We start from the raw sequence: 24503 nt of genomic DNA, 5'->3' as shown, positions 1-24503 counted from the left end.
AAGCTTCATTATTTATGGATGAAGTGTTGTTCATAATCTCCACTCCAGACCATCGTGAAAACTGAGATCAAAGAGCAGAAGTGCCTGAGCTACTGATGTGTTGGAGGCCCACTGTCCCCCGAGTTTCCAAAAGGAGTAAGATATGCACATCACCTCTGGAAATCACCTTCCACCACCTTGCAAAGTGCCATCCTCATTTTTCACTGGCACCAGTGAGCTTTAAGTGCACCACATCGCTTGTGCCTAAGCTGGTCACACACTTTAACTGTCCCAAACATAACTGGGATGGAGAGAATGATTCCGTATGGTACGGGATATCCCTTGGGTCATTGGGGTCAGCTCTCCCGGCCGTGTCCCCTCCAACTCCTTGTGCACCCCCAGCTACTCGCTGGTGGGGGGTGTGAGGAGCAGAAAGGCCTTGACTGTGTGTAAGCACCGCTCAGCAGGAACGAAAACATCCCTGTGGTATCAGCACCGTTTCCAGCACAAATCCAAAGCACAGCCCCGTACCGGCTACTGTGAAGAAAATTAACTCTACCCCAGCCAAACCCAGCACTAGGCACCACAGAATATTTGACGTGATGCCTCAGCACACTTTTGCAGTCATTATACCCGGGTTTCCAGCATATCCTCCGAAACAATAATGCTGTGCCACCACGACCTCAGTCTCCATTTGAGCACAAGGAGTTATTGATGAGCTTGGGTGATGGCAGCAGAGGGAATAGGAGCCACCAGGCAATGACAGTTGAGGGACAAGGAGCTGCTGGGCAATGGCAGCTGAGGGGAAGGGAGCGAGGGAATGGTGTCAGGGAAGGAGCTGCCGGGTAACGATGACTGAGGGACAAGGAGCTGCCAGGCAATGGCAGCTGAAGCAGGAGCCACCAGACAATGGCAACTGAAGGACGCACTGGAAGGCCATGCCGCCTGAGGGACAAGGAGCCGCTGGACAGTGGTGGCTGTGAGGGACGTGACGCCAGGCAGCAATCTCTGACGGACAAGGAGCCGCTCAGTGACGGCGGCTGAAGGCCAGTGCCCAGCGCGAGCCACTGTCAGGGCAGGGGGCAGGGCGCAGGGCGGGGCCCGGCGGGCAGGACACCCCCGTCCGGCAGCGCGGGAAGGGTGACATCACACCACAGCATCAGGGCGTGACGACGCGGCGTCGCCACGCAATAGCAGAACAGCTCGCTGCCTGCCGCGCGCGCAACCACCCCTGCTCTCACGTGACGACCTCTCCCGCGATCACGCGTCCGGTAGGAGGACGCCGGCAGCAGGCAGCCGCTGTGCGCGCATGCGCGCTCCTGCCCCCACGGCCCTCCCGGATGCCATCATAGAGATTGCGGACACGCTCGCTAGAGCGTCGCCCCGGAGACCCGGAAGTGGCTGCGTGCGGGGCGGCCCCGCAGGAGCGCGGTGGGAGGTTTAAGCCGGCGGCCGGCAAGATGGCGGAGTGAGTGTGGCGGCAGTCGGGCCGCGGGCGGCGGGAGGGGTCGGCCTGCTCTGTTCCCCCGGGCCCTGCTGGCGGGAAAGTGTCGCCTCCGGGGCAGGGCCTCGCTGCCCTGTGCCTGACGGGGGTGCCTTTCGCCTCAGCAGGGTCTTGCGTGCGGGGGTCAGTGTCCCCAGCCCCTCGGTGCCGACCCCCCTCAGCACGGCGCCCGGGGCTGAGGGCTGCGGGGCGGCCGTGTGACGGGGGCAGCCCGACGGGCTGTGCTTGCCCCTGGGCAGAGGACTGCGGTCCGGGCCTCTAGAGAGGGTCCTGGAGCATCCTGCCCACGGGAGGGGGAGGCCGGCTCTGAAGCGGCCCTGCGCGGCAGGGAGGGCTGTGGGAGCTGGCAAGCACAGTCCTGCGGGTGCCCTTGGTCTGACACAGCGGGGTTGTTACACTCGACAGGCTAAGTGGGCTAGTTTGTCCTGCCTGTGTCAGGCCTTCACCTGCATCCCAAGCAGCAGTGCAGAACATTTGGTGTCTGCAGTGCATGAAGGAACTCAGCAATAATCGGCTCTATGAATCTGAATTTACAGTATTTATCTGTGATCAGAGACCATTTTTAAAAAACAAACCTAATGTGTTGGTCACTAGTACAAATTCAGTATGATCTGGTGGTTGTTTCACAGTGCGCGTGTCTGTAGTAGGCTAAGTCTTTATCATGCTGCTCCCATCCAGTATAATCACATACTATATTATCCTGACAGGTCTGCAAATGCAACCCATGAAGTCATCAATGTCACCCTCCACACGACACTGGCTGCTACTACCAAATTGGTGGTACCTACACCTGCTAAACCTATCCTTCCAGTTCAGACTGGAGTCCAAGCACAGCAAGAGGAGCAATCTAGTGGCATGACAATTTTTTTTAGTCTTCTTGTATTAGGTGAATGATGAACTGAAAGTCTCTTAATCTCTGTTAATCATACTCTTTATCTGAGGGCATAGGCCAGTTTTCAAAATCAGCATTTTTCTCCACTTTTTTCTCTCTATGGAGTATTGTACAGGCACAGGGATTTAGAAAGTGGGTATGTAACTGCCTGAACCTCCCAAACCTGTGGACAGCTGAGGGCCATTGCAAACCTTTTCACCATGGTCTCAAAGTGCAAACAACGTGTTTAATTGGCTTTGCCTTCTATAGCAAGCACATGACACATGTTCATGTATGAAAAAAACATTGTCAGAATACTCCATGGTGCTTGCAGCTGTCTTTGAGGACTGTACTAGACAGATGTCAATTTAACTACTTCTAGCGCTTTTGGGCAGCTCTCAGGTATGTTGTTATATAAGCCAATAGAAGGCAGTCAGATTTACATGCACAAGTACAAAAGTACATTTATCTATTTTTCTGGCTCTTGCGTTCCTACAAGAGCGCGATAATAACATGCAGACTACCATAATTATATTAACGTTGTTGTATATATATAGGCGTTTTGAATGGCAGATGGATGCCCAACTTTTCTATAAGGCTGGGCTGTTATCTTTCTTTAATGGATATAGTTATCTCTCACCATCTGCTTAGAGCAATGCTGTAGTCAAAACTGTAACAATAACAAAACTTTTATGGAGGCTTAAGGGTTTGTCTGTTTTCCCTTGTGTGTTTGTGTGCTTGGTTCCTCCAAAGCAAGCTACACTGAGAGATTTTTCTGTGACAGGTGGATCACCTAGTCTTCTAAGTGGTTATTCTTTCCAGTAGCAAATGGAGAAAATAATAGGTATGGAGTTGACAGCAATGCAGAAACTTCTGCAAAACATTTGGATTTTAAAAAAATAAATTTTTGTCTCCTATAACTATTATTAAGTGTAGCAAAAAGTAGGCTTCTGCTTATTTCTAAAGTATCTATTTATCTTCAAAGAGGGTTAATGCTTTCCCAGAGGTCAATGGCATATTAGAATTTGAACAGAAACAAAAGAAAGACCACAGCAAAATGCAGCAGATCAGAAGTCTTCTAAGATTAAAATAAAATTTCTGAATATGTGTGTCTCATTGATTTTTAAAAGGGCCATTGTATTCCTAGCACTTAAGAACAGAGCTATGATTTTTTTTGTGGCCATGTTTTAGCCTATTTATGCCAGTCTGATAGCTTGATGGGTCTTAAAAGCATCACCCTCAGGACAGGGGAGTTCCGTGAACAAAGTAAAGTCAGTATAAAAGCTTATTGTTCATAGTTATTCCCATTCATAATCTCTGATTTAAGGGTATAGGAAGGGTGAAGATGAATGTGTCTACCATACTCTTAAATCTGGATGTCATGACCTGTAAAATGGCCTTTAGAATGTTCTAAACTGGAACAGACCCAGAAGCAGATCTGTTCTGAGCTGTGTTGTGCCAAAGCCAAGACCCGAATTTAAAGTGCCTGAAGTAGCATGAGTTAGTCTCTGGCCCCAGATTTCTATGGCTTGTTTATCTGTTCAAACACAAAGTCATACCTCTATTCTGCCATGTTCATGTGATCCAAGAATTCCCTTCTGTTATGTTATGTGCTTTTACTGTGCCCTTCCTTAAGGGGACACTCAAATGTTCTTTTAGCCTGTGCAGAACACTGCTTTTTCCAGTCTCTTGCCTGATCGTTATACAGGAAGTTGGACTAGATGACCTCAAGAGATCTCTTCCAGTGTAATTTTTCTGATTTGGTGATTACCGTTTGAGCAAAGCCCATCTACTCAGAAGGACTCAGGTGTGAAAGTGTGTAGCTTTGAAATTTTAATTGAGGCCCTGTGTACATGTATGTTTTATTTCAAAAATATGAAATATTTAGCAAAAACTTTATTAAAACAGTGTATTCTGTATAACTAACATTTTTACAGCTACTGCTCAGAGAAGGTTTTCTTGTAAGCTGAATCAGGCTCTAAAAGTAGTAATACTGGTATTTTTAGAAGATAATTTTAAGTCCTAAAATTTGCCTTAGTTATTTTCTGTCATTTGTAGATTCATTTATGTACTTCAGTGAGAATTAGGTTTGAACTCAAATTTGGTTAGTTGCATTAGTGGATTTCTACTAAATCATTAGGAGAAGTTTTGCTGCATGTATTTTAGAAATACAACTTAAAAGTATATTTTATTCTCTTCTACCACTTATAAATCTACAATTTATTTTTTTTTTTCTTCACAGCTATCTGCATCATATTGGTGCATTTACTGATAAAATACCGACTTCATTTTTTGCCAGAGAGTGTGGCTGTTGTTTCTTTAGGTGAGTAACCATGACATTTTTATATTGAATTTGTGTTAATTCAGGGACTCTCAGTAGTCTGTACATTAAATAATGCTCTGTTCTGTGTTAACCATCACTAGAAAGATGCACCAAACTGGATGCGGTGAAGAAAACAACCAATTCATAGAACTAAATTCATGGAAGAAATCAAGAAATGAGCATTTGTGCAGAGAGTGGCCAAGTAAAATGACACATATAGGCATTATAGGGATGTCACTACCTAAGTACTTTGGCAGCTTCCTCTATTTTTGTATCTGCACTGTAGGACGAGATACCGCAGCACTCCCTGGCAGGAAGACTCTGGCCTTCCCCTTGAAGTGGTGCATGTGTTTGTATTAGTTTTGGTAGAATTATGTCTGTATGTGTGATTTTAATCTAGCTGGGGACTGTAATTGTATCATGAAGACTTCCCTGGACTGCCAGGTACTTGACTATCCCTGTAGTACCATGACAAGAGCTGTTTCTATGGCTTGAGCTATAAGAATGCCACCCTTAATGAAGATCAAGTAGTTACTTAATTTGAATTAAATTTGGGGTATTCCTAAGCCTGTAGTTTTATGTTAGGGTAATTTCATTTATTTGTATCCTGTTGTTCCTCATTTATAAATATGAACGTGAGGAGGAAATCAGGTCAATTGTATTTATTATTTTCTCTACATATTGTCTAGCATAATGTTTGAAGAACCTGGTCTAACTAATCCCAGTAACAGTTTTTTGACTGTCTCTGTAACTTATTTACAAGAATCTGTGATATTTTTGCTTCTATTACCAGTGACATTTTCACTGACAGCCATTCTAAAAATACAACAAAAAGAGAAAGATGCTTAGCTATAATCCTAACATAGCAAAGTGTAATACTCGTTGAGCAGATAGATTTTTTTTTTTTAAATTTTTTTTTTTTTTTTACTTTCTCCTGGGCTTTGCTAGTACCTTCTTCTCTCATATTTCTTAACTGTATTTTCACACAATTTCTCAATGGGAGCTTTCTGGTGCTTGTCACTGCCTTGTGCTTTCTGGAGAATGGGGGTCATCTTGCATCTCGGGTCCTAGATTGAGAAAATCTTAGAGGTATTATTCAGCAGAAAGAAAAACATATTTTCCTGCAGGCGTGACTTGCTGAATTTTTAGATAACTATTTGATGCAGACCACATTGCATTACTAGCATAGTGAAGGTATTGAAGCTTAGAGAGACATTAATTTGCAAGACCCTATTTGAGTTTCGATATTTCTGTGCATCTGAAAAACAAATAGACCTGTAAGAAATCTGTCCTAATGCTGGTATGGATTTCCTGGGCGTTGCATGCACACCTCATCTTTATAGGAGCAGCATCCATCAGACTTTTGTGCATTTATGCTTCTGTTTACCATAGTAGGACATAGAATGATCAGAGCTGCTGCAGATCATCCTGACTTACTTTGTCATCCCCATAGAAACCATACAGTGTTTGATTCACTACTGACACATTTTTCTTTCCTTCCCTTCTTACATTATTGCCATGGACAGGTAAGATGTCTTGTGTAGTATATCTTCCAGTGCCTTGAAAGATTCTAAAGGGACATTACTATCCCTTCAGTACCCTTCCTCTTTGTACACAAAAATCTAGGTGAAAGGTGTTGATTTGGCTTCTAATCGTGTTAGTTATGATTGTTATTAAATAATTAATCTAAATTAAGCATGGTCCCCAATTTAAAATGCAGCAGTATATTGATTGCTCTTGCTGGCATAATGTTGGGTTTTCTTCACTCTCATTCCTTATATTCTGCCGCAAGCCAACTCCTGGGCAGTGCTTAGCTGAGGTGTTAGGCAAGCTTGCGTCACTGCTCCTGCTGAGCTTTGCAGAGAGCAGCAGAGGCACAGACATTCTTCTCTTGCTGTTTGTTGTTCTTGGCACCTCAGCAGCAGGGTAAGGATTTTAGCTGTGCTGGTATGCTCTGTGTTCCTGTTAGTTACAACAAACGCTTGGTCGTGAAACTGGTACTTTTTGTGCTGGGGCTGTCACTGCTACTCAAGATGCGTGAGAAGGAGCAGCATTGCATCTGTTGTATTTTCACATAGAGGGCACATAGGAAACTTGCACAGTTTGGGTTTTGGTGTGAACCATAGCATAGCTGTAGTCTATCTCCCAACCCAGACAAGATGATACCAGCAAATGCAATTCCACTAAGTCAAGAGAGTGCTATACCCAGTAGCAACCCAGTTAACAGGTGTCCTGTGTCACTTAAGCCTTATTTAGTTTATTGACTCAGTCATATTTAAACCACTGTCAGCTCTGTTGACAGCACGTGGCATCTGTATAATCATTGGAATTGCCAGCTAATTGCTGGTCAGTGAACCTCTGTTACTGGTAATGATCTACACAGCTGCAAGAGCACAGCTTGAGTTTCCAGTATCCAGTTTTGCTAGCAGTGCCAGAAGATGTGTCCTATTTTGACTTGCAAATTAAGCAAATGTTCTCAGGCGGTTAGTGAAGGCTAATAAAAATGGCAGCAGAGAAGATAAGCATGATTTTCACAACTGTTTTTCCTCCCATTGTCTAAGCTGCTCAGAAGCTTCTGTTTTACAGTTTCTAGGGCATGTTACTCTCCTGGTGGACAGGGATGGAGTGCATTCTGTAAGGCTGGATTTTGATTTTCATCCTTAAAAATTACTGGAATTTCATTGGTAAAAACAGTTACCAGAAAAGTTTTTCTGTTTGATTTGTTACTGAGTTTTAACATGTTTTCAAGAAAAATAAAGGTTGATTGTAATAAGAAAATTCTTATAACGTTTTCAAAAGAATGGGGCTTAGATTAACTCTTACAGACTTAGCTTTCCAATCAGCCCCTTGACAAAACTGATCTACCTGATTTAATAGATGGTACCAGCTGAACAAAAACTGCATTTATTAATCTAGTAATAAGAGTAGTTTGTAAAGATGTGTGGGACAGGTTTTAAAAACCGTCATGCTATTAAACTTTCTTGATGATGCATTATTTTGTGCGGCTTTCTTTCATGACTTCGTTTAGCATAATCTTAGTTTAGTAGTATTGTTGTGTGTAATACACAGCTAGAAGTAACTTGTGCTATATAAAAGTGAAAGTGGTATGATTCAGGCTCACCCTTTCTCCTTAACCTCTGCTGTTGCCTTACATTGATATTGTTGCTCATTTAATTTCTGATACCATGAAAGGACCTCGTCTGTCCACGACACTGTTGTTAGGGCCAGTTTGTGATTAGCTCTTCCTCTAAAAAAGAGATTAAGACTGGCCTTTGATTTAAGCCTCCTGAGCTTGCAGGATAGGGATACCTAGCTTGTAGCCCCTGGGCCATAGTTGGCCTACTCACAGGGGTCCAATTTCACAAGTTGTGCTGGAGCCCTTCCACTTCAGCAGAAGCGAGTTAAGGGATTCTCTTCTTTTAAATTCCCTCTAAACATAGTTTTGTGTGAGGGCTTTCAATACTAATTCATTCTGAAAGTTTGTTCAGGAAGTACACTTCCTCAAGTCTTTGCCTTCAGATATATAGGCTCTGGTTCATGTGGTTTGTTCTTTCCCCACATAAACTTCTTGTTAAGTGATGCAAGTACTGCCTGTAGCAGTTGAAGATGATGTTGCTGCGCTACAAAAATTAGAAATGTTCTGGTCCTTGGCATCTGACACAGCTTCCATCCGAGATGGAAAGCTTGACTGTTAGCACTGAGACCTCTGTGTATGTGGCATGTGAGTGGCTGCATCTGCATACTGTCCTCCTTCAAAGAACAGCAGACCTTTGATGTTCCTTCACTAATGTTTTGCTCTTCCTTTCCATCTAAACCATTTCATGGAACAATTACTTCTATCATCTGGGACCAATGTCTTCACATTTTTTATGAAAGAAGATTAAGCCTCATGGCTTTGTGCGTATGACACATCCATCAGGAGTAATCCATGTGATGCTATTTGTAAGACTTTTGATAGCTACAGCATGAGAGAATAAAAACACATGAGCAAAGCATACTTGAAGCTTCTCAGCCACTTTTTACCTTTCATTCAGTGTATTTCACTTCTACATCCCAGTGTTTGACTGTGAAGTCTCCATTCTGTAAATGATAAAACACAACTATGCAGAAATACAGATCTGGAATCTGAGTAAAGACAAATTCCTCAAAACTCCTTGAAAGTAATTAATGAATTATCTTCATGACTTCCAGAAGAAATCTTGCTAGTTTGGAGTTTTCTGTTTTATCTGTTTCAGGATGTATAGGAGGAAAGAGCGTTATAACCTTTAACCGTTGACTTTCCAACACCCTTGATAAAATTCTCTTATACTCAAATTAGTAGTTCTACATGACTCAAAAGAAGTGTAATTCATTCGGAAAATAGTTCTGACAGTGTCTCCACCCTGATCAGAATTTGTTGCCTGCTTCATTGCCAGTAAGTGCTATGATTTCATTGAGAGGATATTCATTTCTGTGGAGAAGACTGATTTCACTTAAGCTGTGTTAACACTGCAAATAGCATTGAAGTGACATGAAGGTTTTGTGCTGTCACACAGATATCTAACTCATAACTTCCTGATTCTTTAGCAGGAAAGGTGGAATTTTATTTGAATGCAGCTTAGATGAGAAGCATTTTTGAGTAGTTAAACCTGTTACCTTTATGAACCAATGAACACAGCACTCTCAATATCCATGTTCAGTATTTGAATATCCCAAGTGACAATCTTTTGTGTAGGGAAGCTATGTAATTATGTAATCTTTTGGAAACTGTCATATACCAGACCCAAAACCTCTTTGTGATTCTGTGATTTAGGAATGAAAGACTTACTGCTTTATGTTTTGCCTTGTTTTCACTTTTAAAAGTTTATTGACTGTGTCGATAAACAGTTAATGGAAACAGTGATGTGTTTTGTGAATATTTCAGAATGTTATCTCATTCTCTCCTAGGTATCCTTATGGGAGCTTTTATAAAAATCATAGAGGCTCAAAAGCTGGCCAACTGGAAGGTATATTTGAAGCAATTAATTTTTAATGGTAGAACAATCTTTAAATGTTTAAAATAAGACTGTTTGTAATACTATTTTAATTAGATGTAATTTCCAAAAACTTACGTGCTTTATACTTGATGCCAAAGTTTGGGTTTTTTTAATAATTATACAACCAATTTGAGGTCCTGATCCTGCTGAACATTTTCTACACAATTTTTTTTTTCCCTGGGTAATCCTTTTTACGGTACCAAATCTGTTCCTATTAGATATATGGTAGAATAAGGTACTGGGCATCTTTGGGATCAGTTACAGTAAAAAATACAGCAGTTCAGTTATTTATCTTGTATACTCTTGGACTGTATTTAGTCCTTTTCCTCCTTTTGGAGTTAGTTTGGTAGCTGTTTTCATAGAAAAAAATGTGGTTTGATAGGTTGTAAAGTCACATGTTTTACCTGAAGGTGTTAACATAGATTTCAGAGGTAAAAAGGAGCACATCTTTAGAATAGCTGTGCTAAAAGTCATGTTATTTACTTATTTTATTTACTTATACTTAAAACTGTAACAAATTGTGGTGCTGACAACAGGCAGTTCACAAAGCAATCCATTCATCATGGCATGTTCTTTGGGTACTCCATTGCTTCCTGTGGAAAGACTGCATAAAAACCAGTGTGCCTGAAGCAGTAGCATTTTTCACACTGGCTGAGACAATGGAAACATGATTTGAGCTTTATTTCCAGCAGAAAATACAGGTAAAGCTTCTGTGCAGAAGGTTGTCCTTGTCCTGGTGCCCGGTGCTTTATGGACTTTGATCCTAGGAAGAAACTGTTAACAGTGATGGTAACCATAGGAAGATGTGACCAGAGAGATTGTGGGAATCTCCATCCACAAAGATATTCAAAGCTTGGCTGGATAAAGCCTTGGGCGGCTGAAGTTGCTCTGAGTTGGCCCTGCTTTAAGCAGGAGCTTGGATCAGACACCTCCAGAGTCCCCTCCAACTTAAATTAGTGTGTGATGCTATGAAGTCTTACCTGTGCATGTGTGGAGCTACAGAGGCTTCCCCAGGGCAGGAGAATCCTGGGAGAGGTGAAGTCTACAGTGAAGCAAGGATTTTGCCTCCTACAGTTTATCTACATCATCATAGTAATGAACCCTTCACTATTCCTGCTTTAATTTCTTGCAGTATTTAAATTGTGAGTTTGTTTCATAGGATCAAACAGTTTATTAGGATTAGATCAGTGAACTGATTGAAATCACAGTGATTTGAGTCACCAGTTTTAAACAGGATTTCTATTAGCAAGCTGAAAATCTTGGTCTGAGTAGTAAATTTTAATCCTAGCTTGCAGCTTAATATTTTTTGGCAGTTATTTCCTTAAAGGAAGATTTTTTTTTTTTTCTCCTTAGTTGAAATACATTAAAATGCATAGATTTTCAATCAGATGTAGCTTTTTAATTGCATATTGTACTTCTTTTTTGTAAACTAACTGTATTAATTCTGTGTACATTCATTTAAGCAATTACATAGTTCAAGTCATGTTGTGATATTTCATTTTTACATATTTACGTATTAGAAAGAGTGGGTGGTGTACTAGTTAGTTTTTTTTTGTTCCTGGTTTGTGTCAACTGGGTTTGACTTAAAATTGAAAGTCAGTTAAACAGCTGCAAAATCAGCATTTTAAAATAGCTTCTTATTGGTTAAATAAAATAATCTGAAGAAGCATGTAGGAAGAGAAAACAAAGCTTAAAATATGCTCTGATTTGAGCACAGATTCTATAAACACAGGAAATATTGATCATTGCTAGTGAATTACATAGTTTATTTCTGGTAAGCATTAGTCAAATCTTGGGAGGCACTGGGGATGCTGCGTTGAGTTGCTCACGTTATCAGCTAAGGTAAAGGGTCACAGATATCACATTATTATTTGCTTATTTAAGTTACTTTCACTGTATTAAAGCTTAGGTTTTTAACATAGGTTGTCATAATTTCAGATGTGAAATGTTCTAATCAATAATTATTATGTACTTTATAAAATGGTTTTAAATGTTTTTTAAATTTACTAGAGAATTTTTATTTATCTGATATGGAAAAAAAGTTAGAATATTTAACTGCAGGCTATATCTGTGTACAAAGCAAATCTTGGATTATAGCTGTGCCCTAAGAACTTTGTAATGTAATTTCTTGCTATCATGCCTTACTAAGTCTTCACTGGACCTTGTACTTGCTGGCTGTTCTTGCTGGCTAGCATGGCTGATAATTACAGTCCTCATGTTTTACTTTCCTAATCTCTGCTTCAATGCAGCACAAATGCAGTCCATCCTTTTAATTATTTCTTGCTTCCTTATCTAGATCTGCTTTCAGGGGCTTTTAAACAACAGTGTAATTTGTCAGGTGTGTGTGGGGGGTTGTCCTAGCGCAGTTACTGTATTGATGGAAACTAGGTAGTGTTAGCCGTCGATGCATGGAATTGTGCATGCAGAATAATAGACTAGAGCATTTCATTATAAAGGATGAGTTTTGTTTTCTAAGTCCCCCAAATCCTTTAAGATGATTATCACTGGTACAGACAGGAATGAGACTTTAAAGAGATGAGTACTTCTTTTTTCAAAGCTGGTGTTTTAACAGAACAGTCAATCAGCTGTTTAGCCTGGATTTAAACAAATTAATCGTTACTAACAAAGGTGACAAATTCTGCTGTATTCAGAACTGTGGGGACCAGGAGGGAGCCTCGTGGGTAAAAAGAAAGAGGCACATTCAGCCATGATTAATTTGCCTTCAGTGTTTAGTCTGCCAGCAGGAAAAACAGGGTGTCAGTTTGGGGGTACAGCTGCATAAAGCAGTGTTAGCTAAGCAATGAGATCGGTGACAAAGAGTAAGGTCACCAAAAAATAACATCTTCATGGTAGGTTTCATTTATATTACTCTGATGGTAAAAAGGAACCATCAGAATAGTACTATTAAATTTCAGGCATAAATTACATTTGCCAGGAAGAATCAAGCCTCAGACTCTTGACGGTGGTATATATCGTGAGCCTGTTCACTGTCAGTGTACTGAGATGATGATCTGATTTGTTCTTGTCAGGTGATGAGTTTTCTAGTGAAACAGTACTTGGTCACAGTTAACCTTGATTATATTCAAACCAGTGGCCAGGAAGTCACCGTTCCTTCACAGTCCTTACAGATTTCAAGATAAAATGAGAATACTTTTTGTGGAAACAGAAAGATTTTTCCTTTGCCATAAATAACCTGTTTCCTGTGCAGCTTATTTGAGGACAGTAATTTAAAATAAGTAACGCCTAGATTTCTGTCACTGGATTAAAAAAAACAACAATAGAAGTAGCAGCCCTGGAGTGGTTTACTGTTCTTCAGTCTTGTATTTTGTGATAAGAAGGTAGAAAGATTAATGCCATTTTCATTTTCCAACATTATTTGTTTGGGGTTTTTCAAAAAATAATTTTCCTTTTGGTAGATTTGATGTTATTTCAATAATTATTATGTCCCTGAAATTACACCTCATTTTTGTTTTGCAGGAAGAAGAAATGTTTCGTCCAAATATGTTTTTTCTGCTTTTGCTTCCACCTATTATATTTGAATCTGGATATTCATTGCACAAGGTTAGCCCCTGCCAGACACTCATTTTACACTTTGGGGTTTTGTTTGGAATACGTTCTGCTTCTAGTTATCTTTATGAAGTTTAGAATAATTGCATGAAATTCCATCATATTGAACATCAGGGAATTGAGAATGCAAAATTTAAGCCTCTTCAACCCAGAATGCAGGGAATGTAACTTACTGCTGTTAGCTGAATGTTGGCAAGGTGTTAGGTACTGTGCAGAGGTTGTTTCCCTTGGTTGGAGAGGTTTCTTACCTCATCAGAGCTGTACAAGGGCTGATGTGAAGGAGGCAAAATGGGAAGGAGTAGGATCAGAAGTGGGAAGGGTGAGGTCACTCCACAGCTAAAGAAGAGGAAAATGTTTACAAGGGTTTTCACCCTTTGCCTGGGAGCCTGTGTTTCCATGGACATTCTCACAGCACTAGTCCTGGCTGAATTGGTTCTGGTCCTCCCTGTGTGCTGCCTTTCTACTTGAGCTGTGCTGCAGGAGAGGGTGTGAGCAGTGGGCGATAGTAATATCCTGAACTGGTACCAACACTGAAGATTTTTTCCGTACAAAATCACAGCCTGAGAAATGAACTAGCAACTGGGAAGCTTACAAGCCTTCTTCACATGCCCTGTCTACAATAGGTAGATTAATTTACAGTTCTGTCAGGTGGAGAATGTGTCAAAGTGCTGGTGAATATCCAGCTATTCACCTGAGGATTGGTTTGTTGTTAGGGTACCAGACTGACCTCCTGTCCTGGGTGTCAGAGGGATTTGCTGTTGTCTTCAAGAGATCAGGGTCTTTAGGCAGGTGGTGTGGATGTATGTCCTAGGGTACCTGGAACCAAACTAATGAAGCTTTATGATCAGAAACCCAGTTGTGAATCAGAATCTAATTTAGACCCAAACCCAAACAGATAATTTTCACTAATTTACTTTATTATTGTGTTCCAGGGTAATTTTTTTCAGAACATCGGTTCCATCACTCTGTTTTCTGTATTTGGCACTGCAATATCAGCTTTCATTGTAGGTGGAGGAATTTATTTCCTGGGCCAGGTAAGAATAACTGCTTTGAAGCACTTAAGTTTTTCTAGCTTGCTCTTTGAAAGTCCATTTTTCAAGAGCAGGCAAACATAGTGAAAGTGAATTCCTGGGTCACAAAGTCCAGTTCTCTGCTGTCACAGAGGCAATGTTATTTAATCCCTTCCATAGATATAGCATACTCCATGTTAAAAGCAATTAAGACTTGAGTTGAGTTTTACCTTTTTTTACTTACTCTATCTTCCCATTGGAAGTCTGTATTCTCTAGAGCCATCTTCTAATCTCCAGTATTAAGCTTACTTGTTCTTCTGTCAATAATTTTTTTCACTTCTCTGCTTTAGTGTTTCCCCATTGATTAGATAAGAACATAGATGATTATGTTTTCTCTCAGACTTCATTCTGGTAGGCCAAACAATCCATACTTTCCTCTTTGCCTCTCAGATTTCCATTCCTTTGAATGCCTTAGTTACTGTACTCACCTGTATCTGTTCCAGTTTCATCTGGTCTTCCCTGATTTTGGGTGACCAGAATTGCAGCAGTAGATCACTGTTGGAATGCAGTGTTAGACTGGGTAATGTCACTACAGTGACTTTTTTCATAATAACAAACTTAGGATTTGATGAATAGTTTCATTTTTAAAAACAGCAGAAAAACACAGTTGATTGTGGTTTTTTTTTTTTTTTATGTTTTACCTATTCTTTCAGGCTGATGTAATTTATAAACTCAACATGACAGACAGGTAAGCTCTTGGGGAAATGGTGTAGTATATGAAATGAAGCATTCTTCAAGATAAATCTATATGGGAAATGCACTGTAGTTAGCCAGCTCTTCTGATTATTGTTTAGATTGCTTAGATTCAACATGGTGTATGCAACTAATAAATAGATCGAACACTTCTAAACCCTATTTATTACACCCTTATTTCCAAATAGCATTCTGTGCTCAGTGACTTTTCTAGACAGGGAAAATACTAGGCTTTTTGCCAACCTTTAAAGTTAAAATATGTAAACTTTGATTAGTTGGTATTAATATATGTGATATGGGCATAACTTCCTTGTCCAAATTTTCTCTTAAAAGACAGAATGAGTTTTTCGGTATCACTAATGTAGATTTTTCAAGAACTTGGCAAAGGATCTGATCAGGTTTTTAGGAGTATACCACCCTACCATTAAATAAAGTTTGTTCCTGGTTTATTTGGGATGATTGTGTATTGTATAGCCAATACAGCAGTTTTCTGTTAAAATCCATAAATAAATTGGGTGGCAAGCAAGAAACATAACAAGTGAAACATGCATGAACAACAGAAATCTTCCTTACTTGGTTCCAGTGTTTGGCTTTCCAAAGCTGAGCAGTCCCATTGTCTCTGTATTGTCTATCTTTGGATTCCAAACAAATGAAGTTTTAGCAGTTCCCTTTAAATGTTCCTCTCTAGTACTCCTGAACAGATAACAATATGCATGTAGGATACATGGTTTGGGCTGTGTCTGTAAAGTTGTTTGGTTTCTCATTCCTCTGATTTATTTTTTTTTATTTAGTTGGAGTAAGACACTGATACTGTTATTGAGAGCTGGGAGATAGTTATTTTTCCAGTATCTCTTGCAGCTGGATAACAACTTTTCTCTTTGGTATATCAGTAAATGAAAAACAAAAACTTCCCTTTTGTCACTTCAGGTTCTTATGAATGGGAAGACATCAAACCTTTTCACTGTGTAGATACTATAACATATAACATCTTTGTTACTAGTTGTTTGTATAACTTTTCTAGGTACATATTTTTCTTTCATGTAGTTTTCTTTTTTGTTTTATGTTCTCCCAGTTTTGCATTCGGCTCTTTAATATCTGCAGTTGACCCTGTGGCTACTATTGCCATTTTTAATGCCCTCAATGTGGATCCTGTACTTAACATGTTGGTTTTTGGAGAAAGCATTCTCAATGATGCAGTCTCTATTGTCTTGACCAAGTAAGTGCATTTGAACTACATGTGTTTGTGGAAACAGCAACCACGTTATTTTCTGTTAATTAGTTATTTAGATATACAGTAATTCTTCCATTTCCATTTGGAACAAAGCATGTATTTCTGGTGTAAAGCTAAATTTTGCATGATCCTTCTTTGTTAAAAGCAATCCATAACATAAACTGCATAGATAGAAGACAGTAAATGGGTGTCTTATTACCACTACCTCAGTGCCTCATGTCATTGATCCCATATAAATGATTGCTTTCTAAGTCCACATGTTTACCAGCTCTCTTTCCATCTGAGGGTCCTGACAACAGAAAACCAACATGTGTCCTTTCACACTTACACAAAAATATTTACCTTTCCAAATAAGCAGCTGTGTCTCTTGTATCATTGGCTTATACCCTGAATCACATTTCAGCTGGGGGAGGAGGGATACATCAACATCCATGCAATAGTTTTATATTTATTTTGGGGCTATCACAGGGAAGAACAACATCTGCTGTCCTTGTCTTTTGCCCATGGTAATTCTTTGGGGCTGAAAGAGTAAAAAAAATATTGATATATCTTCATGTTATTGCTGAAGTCAATAGATGTGACTATGAATGTATAGAAGGAGTAGATAGAAGATAGTGAAGTTAGAGTCAATTTTCAGTGCACTAATTGCTTTTAATACAATCATGGTTCTTTTATGGAAGACCGTGAAGTCAAAAGGAACACTAGAATCCATATCTTCTTTGCATGGAATTCTATGAAATATAGTCCTGAAATTCAAAGAGATTTCTCCCTGTTCCTCCTAAGAGCTTCTTTGTTTTTCTTCAGTGACCTTCTTGTGTCTCATTCACACCTAAATATTTGATGAGAGGTCTTCCTATTCATTTGTTCTTCTCCAAGGATCACATAATCCATCTCTTTTCTTTTTCATGCCCTGAGTTTTTACCACTGCAAAATGTGTTTTCTTTTCCTTTACAAAGTTTGAAAACTGTTTTGTAATACTCGGCATTATCATAGCCTATTTATGCCATTCTAGGGATTCTTCAGAAGAGCAACGCTGGATTTCCAGATTTTTAGCAGAATTAGGTTTCCCTTTGGGGATTACACTAAGACTTGATTTAACGTCTTTTGACATTCCTCGTTATATATATCACAGGAAAGCCTTTTAAGAGTGGTAGCAACAAAGAAATGGAAGTCGTTGTTGTTTTTGTTCTCAGAGGATTTTTGGTATTTTTGGACTCAGGCTTAGAATTTATAACCGTTTCTTTTTGTTTAATTTTTAATTATATCTAGCACAGCAGAAGGTTTGACAAGAGAAAATATGTCAGATGTAAGTGGATGGCAAACCTTTCTACAGGCACTGGGATACTTTCTTAAGATGTTCTTTGGTTCTGCGGCGCTTGGCACACTTACTGGTCTTATTTCTGCATTAATATCCTTTTTTAATTTTGGTGATGCACATGTATAAATTGGTGAACTTCAACATTCTATTAGTATTTTTCTTTCTCATCTTCTCCAGCATTTCTTAAGGGATATCTCTTAATAGACATTATTTTATTGGCTGAGGATTTTCTCATGCTCATTTTGTTTTTATGTTAGAGTGCATGGATGTGTATTAAAAAGTTGCATCAAATTTTTATAAACATAATTAAGGTCTGAAATGCTGTATAATAGCTTATGTGCACTGGAGTGTTATAAAATATTGTAATAGTTTTGTAAATTCATATACTAATTCCATTTCAATACTGATCCATTTTTACAAGCATATGGTTCCTTTTTTACATACATAAAACAGTTAATTAAAAAGAAAAAAAAAGCTGCCTTTCCCAAGGGCTTTTGAGTCAGACCAACTCATTTGTCCCTATGTATCATATTCAGGCAGCTGAATACAGATACTGTTCTATTTGGATTTACGTTGAGTTATATTTTGCCTCTTCCACTTCCATGAACTGGTTGCTAAACAACCCAGAAGCTTCTCTGCTGAGATAAGGAAGGATGTTCATTGTAAGTCAGACACCTTTGTTACTTTTCAGAGCTTGTTTAATGTTATCTCTGACTTCACTGTAGGTAATTTTATGTGCTAGGCTTGTACAACAGTTATTCGTGTCGTCTGGGACATACTGTTAAGCACTCTGTAAATAACAAGAACAGAGTGTTTGATTAAATATAGATATATTTCCCTTCTTGGTTCATTAGCCTGATTCCGTGAACTTTTAAATTATTCCATACATCACTGCAAAAGAGAGAGACAGATGTTCAACAGTTCTTTCACTGATATCTAAATGATATTAAGACAAAGAGAAAAGCAGCTTATTTGTCATATTTACAGTTATTTGTGCCTCAAAGTATTGGATTTACCCTAAACATGCACAATTTCAATGCAGCAAAGAACATCTCTTATTAGTTGCCAGCAGATAAATATAGTTGAAGGTTGTTGCTGGTTTGTGACCCAGGAGGAATTTGAACTTCCATGTCACAGGCATCTAATCTTCTGAATTTTAACAAAGATGGTAGATGGAGTATTTTAAGTCTTAAGGCAAGGATGTGATTGAAGGAATATTCCTCACTGTTAATACTCCTGCAAATCTGTCATATCTATTTGAAAGTAAAGAGAAGTCTAGTGACTGAACAGAGGAGATTGCTTCCATGCTTAGTGTGGCAAATAATGTTGTCTGAGGCAAAATCTACTTGTACTTGGCAGCTGTGCTGCAGAACTGTGCATGAGATGCAAAGCAGAACTTGCGGCCCTTGACAAATATCCACATTTATGACTACAAATGTAAAGTAAGTTTTAAATATCTTGAGTATCAAAAGGACATTATTTTTGTTAAAACACAAATGAGAGCTATTTTACTTTTGATTTTCTGTTACATAGCTCTCCCCTATTTTTAGAAAAGCCTTTACTGTTTAATGATTCTTTGTGGATTTTCTGCAGTAGTTTGGAGCAGAGATTTCAAAGACTGAACATGTAGCGAAATGGCCCTTCAAGATCCAAACAAACAATCTGGCATGTTGTTATCAGTATTGTACAGGTATATCAATAGGAGATCTTTTCTGTCTCTAGGTCTGTCCACTCTGATAGACTTCCACCAGCAGTAGCTCCTATAAGAAACACTCCTCAAAAGAAATTACTAATCTTTCCATACTTGAGTCAAAGGCCAATGTGGAGCCTTTATTAGCTATTCAGTAGATAAGTATGTTAAGCATAATCATTGTTTTGTAATAGAATGACACAGATTTAAATTATTCTTTGAAATTTTTTTTATTTACTTTTTCCATAACATTTTCGTGTGTACGTGCTAAAGCACATTGATTTAAGGAAGACACCCTCCCTAGAGTTTGGGATGATGATTATCTTTGCTTACCTTCCTTATGGACTTGCAGAGGGTATCTCACTCTCAGGTGAGTAGCAAAATGAGTATGTGCCAGTTTCTTTGATAAATTTAGGGAGTAGGTATTATTTGTGTCTAAGTGGGCCCCTGATTTTTTACTTGTTTTCTCATTTAACCTGTGCTCTTACTTTGCAGAAATACTTATTCTCTACTTTGTGTTATAAAAGTGTAGAAAAGATAATCCAGGTTTTCATAAGCATTAGTTAGCCAATGTAAATACTAGTATTCTCCCCAGTTAACTCTGCCTAACACAGAATTAAAATTTCAGCTGCACGCTGTAGATCTCAGTCATGTCAGCTAACTTAGATAATGTCCAGCCTGCTACCCTGTCGCCATTTTTCTGCCTGTCCTTCAGTGCCATTGAGCTGAGACCAGTGAGTGTTGTATATATCTTTGAATACTTGGTAGAAGTTTTGCTAAAGTCCCCGAGAAGAGGCTTACAGGTGAACTTCGTTCATCATTCTGTAGAATCAAGTACAAAGAAAGGGTCCAGTTCTGCTGGATGCCCAATGTCTCTGACCTTTGCTGATTTAAGTAGTTTTTTAAGGCAATCACCTTTCCGTCTCATTTCTCACAGGAAAGTGGAAGGGATGCAACAGTTAGTATAATTCAAATAGCTAGGGAGTCTGCTTGGGGTTTTTGTTTCTTCTTTCTTCTTTTTTTTTTTTCTCCTCTTTTTTTTCCTTGGGTTGCTGGGGGTTTTTTTTTTAGTGCATTAAAAGATGTATTTGCTCTACAACTTGGACTGTATAAGATTAGTAACAAGTTTGTGAGGAGTAGTAGCAGGACTAGATTTCTTGTGAATGAGGTGCAGGTATGAAATCAGACTTTCTGAAAATGTACATGTGAACTAATGTGAATATTTTGAATATTTTGGGATGGATCTGTAGCAGTGTATATCAGCATACCTTCACTGATGTCAGTGCAGCTGTATTTTTTAATATGTATGAAGATGTGGCCTATAATCATGGTAGTTACACAATCCAGATCCTAATGCAAACATTCCATTCTGCCCACTTGCATCCAGAAATACCCTGTATGTGTGTATAGGTCAGCACATATGTAGGGGAATGAAATTATATGAAGCCTGAGCAAGCAGTTTGATATGTTAAAATATTTCAATTGCTGTAAAAACAAGTTTTGCCTTGTGAGAAGATTATTCTGGAGGGTCTTAGCATGTGGCCTTTTTCTATTTCTAATTTATATTGCTTATTAATATAAAATCATAATCAACTTTCAGAATTACAGTGCCATTGCATTATATAACCAACACATCTGTATGTCGGTATAAAATGAAAATGAATTTACAGTAAGATTCCTAGTTAGTTACTCTCAGAATGATACAGATTCTTTATCATTTTACAGAGGTAAAGACAACCTCTGTAATTTGCTCAAGTGCCTTCAGGAATGACTTCTCAAGAAATACAAACTTTGAATGACCTTAGGTAGGTCACGTCTGTGTTTCAAACAAAGGATCCTTTTCACTGTACCTCAGCTATTCTCATCCTTCCAGTTGCGTTCATCTCAGCCGCTCCTGGGCACGTACCTCCAGCCAAATACTTCTAGTCTTTTAAACTTCCTTTGTTTTGGACAAAGCAGCATATTCCCCCATGACATCCTGTCCTCTCAAGATCTGCATTGCAAGTGATTTCTTCTGGGTTATATTGTCAATTTTGGTCAGTTATTTCCTCACAAGGAGCACTGTAGTTATTCTTCAAGTGGACTGCTTAATTTTTCCACAATCCTAACCATCATCTCAAATGACATCCTTTCCAAGTGTAAGTCTGTGCAGCAGCTGTGGAAATGCTTAAAACTTCCTTTAAGATAGCCAGCTCCCTATGAACAGTGAACAACTGACACCATCTGTGATATGTCGTGAGCAGTTAGTGGAATAGGTTGAAATTCAGATTCTTCCCATAAATAACCGAGAGGTAGGAAGCAAGGTAGATGGAAAAAATCCCTAACACAAATCAAAGATTTGTGAAATACAGTGAAATCTGAGGTAACTGTTCTGGGCTGTGATATCAGTTGCTGTTTCTCTGTCCAAGCTGTGCATGTCATTAGAGCAACTGAACTCTGTAATGGAAAATTTGGTGGCTTTTCCCATAGCTGATAGCTGAGATTAATCTCTGTAGTAACTTATAGCAGATGGTTTAGTGACCCTTTCTGCTAGAGGCAAGGGGCATTCTGCACAGTAGCATTCCTTCCAGGCCCTACGTATCAGGCTGCACCTCACTTACGGTTGGACTTGATGATTTTAAAGGTCTTTTTCCAACCTAAATGATTCTAGGATTCCTACAAAGGTAATTTTTGCCCTGAATTCTCAAGTCTCAATAGCTTTTCTGATTCTGAGATTGATGGAAAATTGGAGGTACACCTGTGTGGGCTATTTGTTAATTTTTTATGGTATTAGATGTGGTGCACCATACTGGACTGGATTCACAGCCATGCCCTGTTGGTCTTACTCCTGGTGGAGTGATTGGGCCTGGCTGATCAGCAGGTAGGAAAGAATGACATGCTTTCTGGGAGAACTGAATCATACAGTTCTCTAGCCCCGCTATTCTCAAATTGTTTTTATTCTTTTGATCTCACCTCTCTACCTGTTAGGAGAGTGAAAAGTAGGAAGAACACTCGAGAATTGGCTTTCTAGTTCCCTCACTTTTATGGGAAAACGTGACATAACAGAGATTTATTCTAGGTTGCAAGTGACCTAGACTGGACCTCCTAGTATTTAATATGACCAGTGGAATGAGACAAATATGAATAACAATGGTGATAGAAACTCCACTTATTGCTTCATAAGCTTTTGTGTTAGTAAGGGCTATAAGCACAAATATTTGCACAGTGCAAGCTATTCCTCTTCTGTTGACTGCCATGTTTTTATCTACAGGTATCATGGCAATCCTCTTCTCTGGCATCGTGATGTCTCACTATACACACCATAACTTGTCCCCGGTTACACAGATTTTAATGCAGCAGACACTGAGAACTGTTGCTTTCATGTGTGGTAGGTGCTATCTACTATTGATATCTAATACTAATGGTTTAAAATTTTATTTGCCTGAAATTATGATTCTGATGGGAGCAGCAGAGGTGTGAACTTTCTTGTAGTCATTTGTACGTTAGTGGTAGATGTATTTCAGAGAAGAATTCCTAATAGTGGAGGCTGCAAGGCAGTCAAAAGTCACCTTTCCTGCCATACTGGATAAAACATACAGTAAATCTCTCTCTCCCATCCTGTGGGCTCCTGCTAAGATTTGCTACAAGATTGATAACCGAATAGAGATCTCTGACTCCTATGTTCCTCTGGTCTATTTTTAGTTTTAGGAGATGGACTTTTAGTAGGTTTTTTTGAAATGGTTTTGTATGTAAAAAGCTACTTGCAAAAACAATAGCTTCACGAATTGCTAAGTTTTTGGAAGTAGTGATACAAGCAGCTCAGAATCCCATAGCCTTTCCATCTCCTTTTACATGGCAAACTTTGAAAGAAATGGCATGCTTCTGTATTACAAATATATCCCTGGTTTTTAGGGGATGGCATAAATGTTTTCTGTATTGTTTGCAGGAAGATGCATTTGGAATATGGTCAGGGAGTGGTCTTGCAGCAAACTAAACTTAACCACTCATTACCTAAGCACCAGTAGCTCATCAGGGTTTGGTCTTAATCTATTACAAATGCTAAAAAACTATGTATTCATTCAAGTCACTGGAAAGGAGTTATTTTAGATACTGTGCAATTTCGTACATGTTTGCAGGAGGTTTTGACCATGCAAATGTAAGTAGCCAGTACCCAAAGCATGACCAAACAATGTTTTATGCTGCAATAACTCAGATATTGCTACTCTCTGTCCAAACCCATCCTGGTTTTAACTGCCTTGATGATAAGGAACCTACCTTGCTAGGACAGCAGTGAACTGATGAAACATCTTGACTCTGCGATTTTCTGATGGTAATGAGTTGGTGTTAGATTACTGTAGTCATTGTGCAGTGCTGGTACTATTTCAGATTTGCAAACATCACTTCAAGAGGTTGTTAGACTATACAAAGGTTGTTAGATCATACAGTTCGGTATTTTATTACAAAGTCAGTCATGAACTGCTGCTGTTTATAAGAATTTAATGAATTGAATACTTTCTATATTGTTCTACTTGCAATATATGAGATTGTGCCTGACATTTCAGTTTTATATAGAATGATTCAAAGCTACAGAAGTCAGTAGTAGTTGTTCCTGTAGTTTGTGTTCTGCGGCCTGTCCTGTATTCCTCAAGTAAAAAATTCCTTAGTCTTTAGAACAAGGCTTTGTTCATACTCGTTAGTGATTTACAGCTGAAAAAAGCCTATGCACACAGACTAAGGTGCTGTCTAGTGACAGTGAGTGGAAGAATCTGGCCTTTTGCATAATGGCTTTTGTGCCTATTTTGTGCATTCAGAAATCAGGAAATAATATTTTATGTACCATGTATGGTAACTTATAATAGGAGTAGAAAAGGTTTTATAGAATTGTTTATTTAAGATGTGATTTCTCTTTTTCAGAAACGTGTGTTTTTGCATTTCTTGGCTTGTCAATTTTTAGTTTTCCTCACAAGTTTGAAATGTCCTTTGTCATCTGGTGCATAGTAGGTATTTACTTTCTTCCATACTTGTTTAGATGTGTTTTTTGGTATTGGGTAGGGGGGAAACACTTTTACAGCTAAAGTATTTTAGAATAGTTGTTATGCTTTATAGGTTTTTATGAAAATATGTTTATATTTTTTTATATTGCAAAAAGATAACTCTCACTAATAGCATGAAATTATTATTGTTCTCAGCACTTTGGTGCACAAAGACATCAGTCATCTTTAAGGGATTCCAGTCTGCTGTTATTTTGAAGCCCTTCTGTATA

The 24503-nt window shown here is 39.0% G+C and overlaps 1 protein-coding gene across 6 annotated transcripts in view; it reads left to right on the top strand.

The window, feature by feature from the left end:
• The first annotated feature begins 1317 nt into the window (after positions 1–1317).
• Positions 1318–24503, top strand: part of SLC9A8 (solute carrier family 9 member A8) — a 29508-nt gene continuing 6322 nt past the window's right edge. The window contains exons 1-12 of one of the 6 annotated variants that reach the window (XM_054845474.1): positions 1318–1447; positions 2191–2369; positions 4597–4677; positions 9604–9662; positions 13170–13253; positions 14192–14293; positions 14983–15017; positions 16095–16238; positions 17523–17661; positions 19526–19631; positions 22512–22628; positions 24155–24237. In XM_054845474.1, the coding sequence (XP_054701449.1) occupies positions 1440–1447; positions 2191–2369; positions 4597–4677; positions 9604–9662; positions 13170–13253; positions 14192–14293; positions 14983–15017; positions 16095–16238; positions 17523–17661; positions 19526–19631; positions 22512–22628; positions 24155–24237 (1137 nt within the window). In that variant the 5' untranslated portion in view covers positions 1318–1439. Of the gene's footprint in view, positions 1448–2190; positions 4170–4596; positions 4678–9603; positions 9663–13169; positions 13254–14191; positions 14294–14982; positions 15018–16094; positions 16239–17522; positions 17662–19525; positions 19632–22511; positions 22629–24154; positions 24238–24503 lie in introns of those variants that run through there. The other 5 variants (XM_054845479.1, XM_054845478.1, XM_054845475.1 and 2 more) reach the window with 5 other exon arrangements.

This window comes from Grus americana, chromosome 17, assembly GCF_028858705.1.
Source record: "Grus americana isolate bGruAme1 chromosome 17, bGruAme1.mat, whole genome shotgun sequence".
Classification (NCBI taxonomy): domain Eukaryota; kingdom Metazoa; phylum Chordata; class Aves; order Gruiformes; family Gruidae; genus Grus; species Grus americana.
Note: the sequence above shows the minus strand (reverse complement) of the source record. Positions and strands in the feature narration are given on the sequence as shown.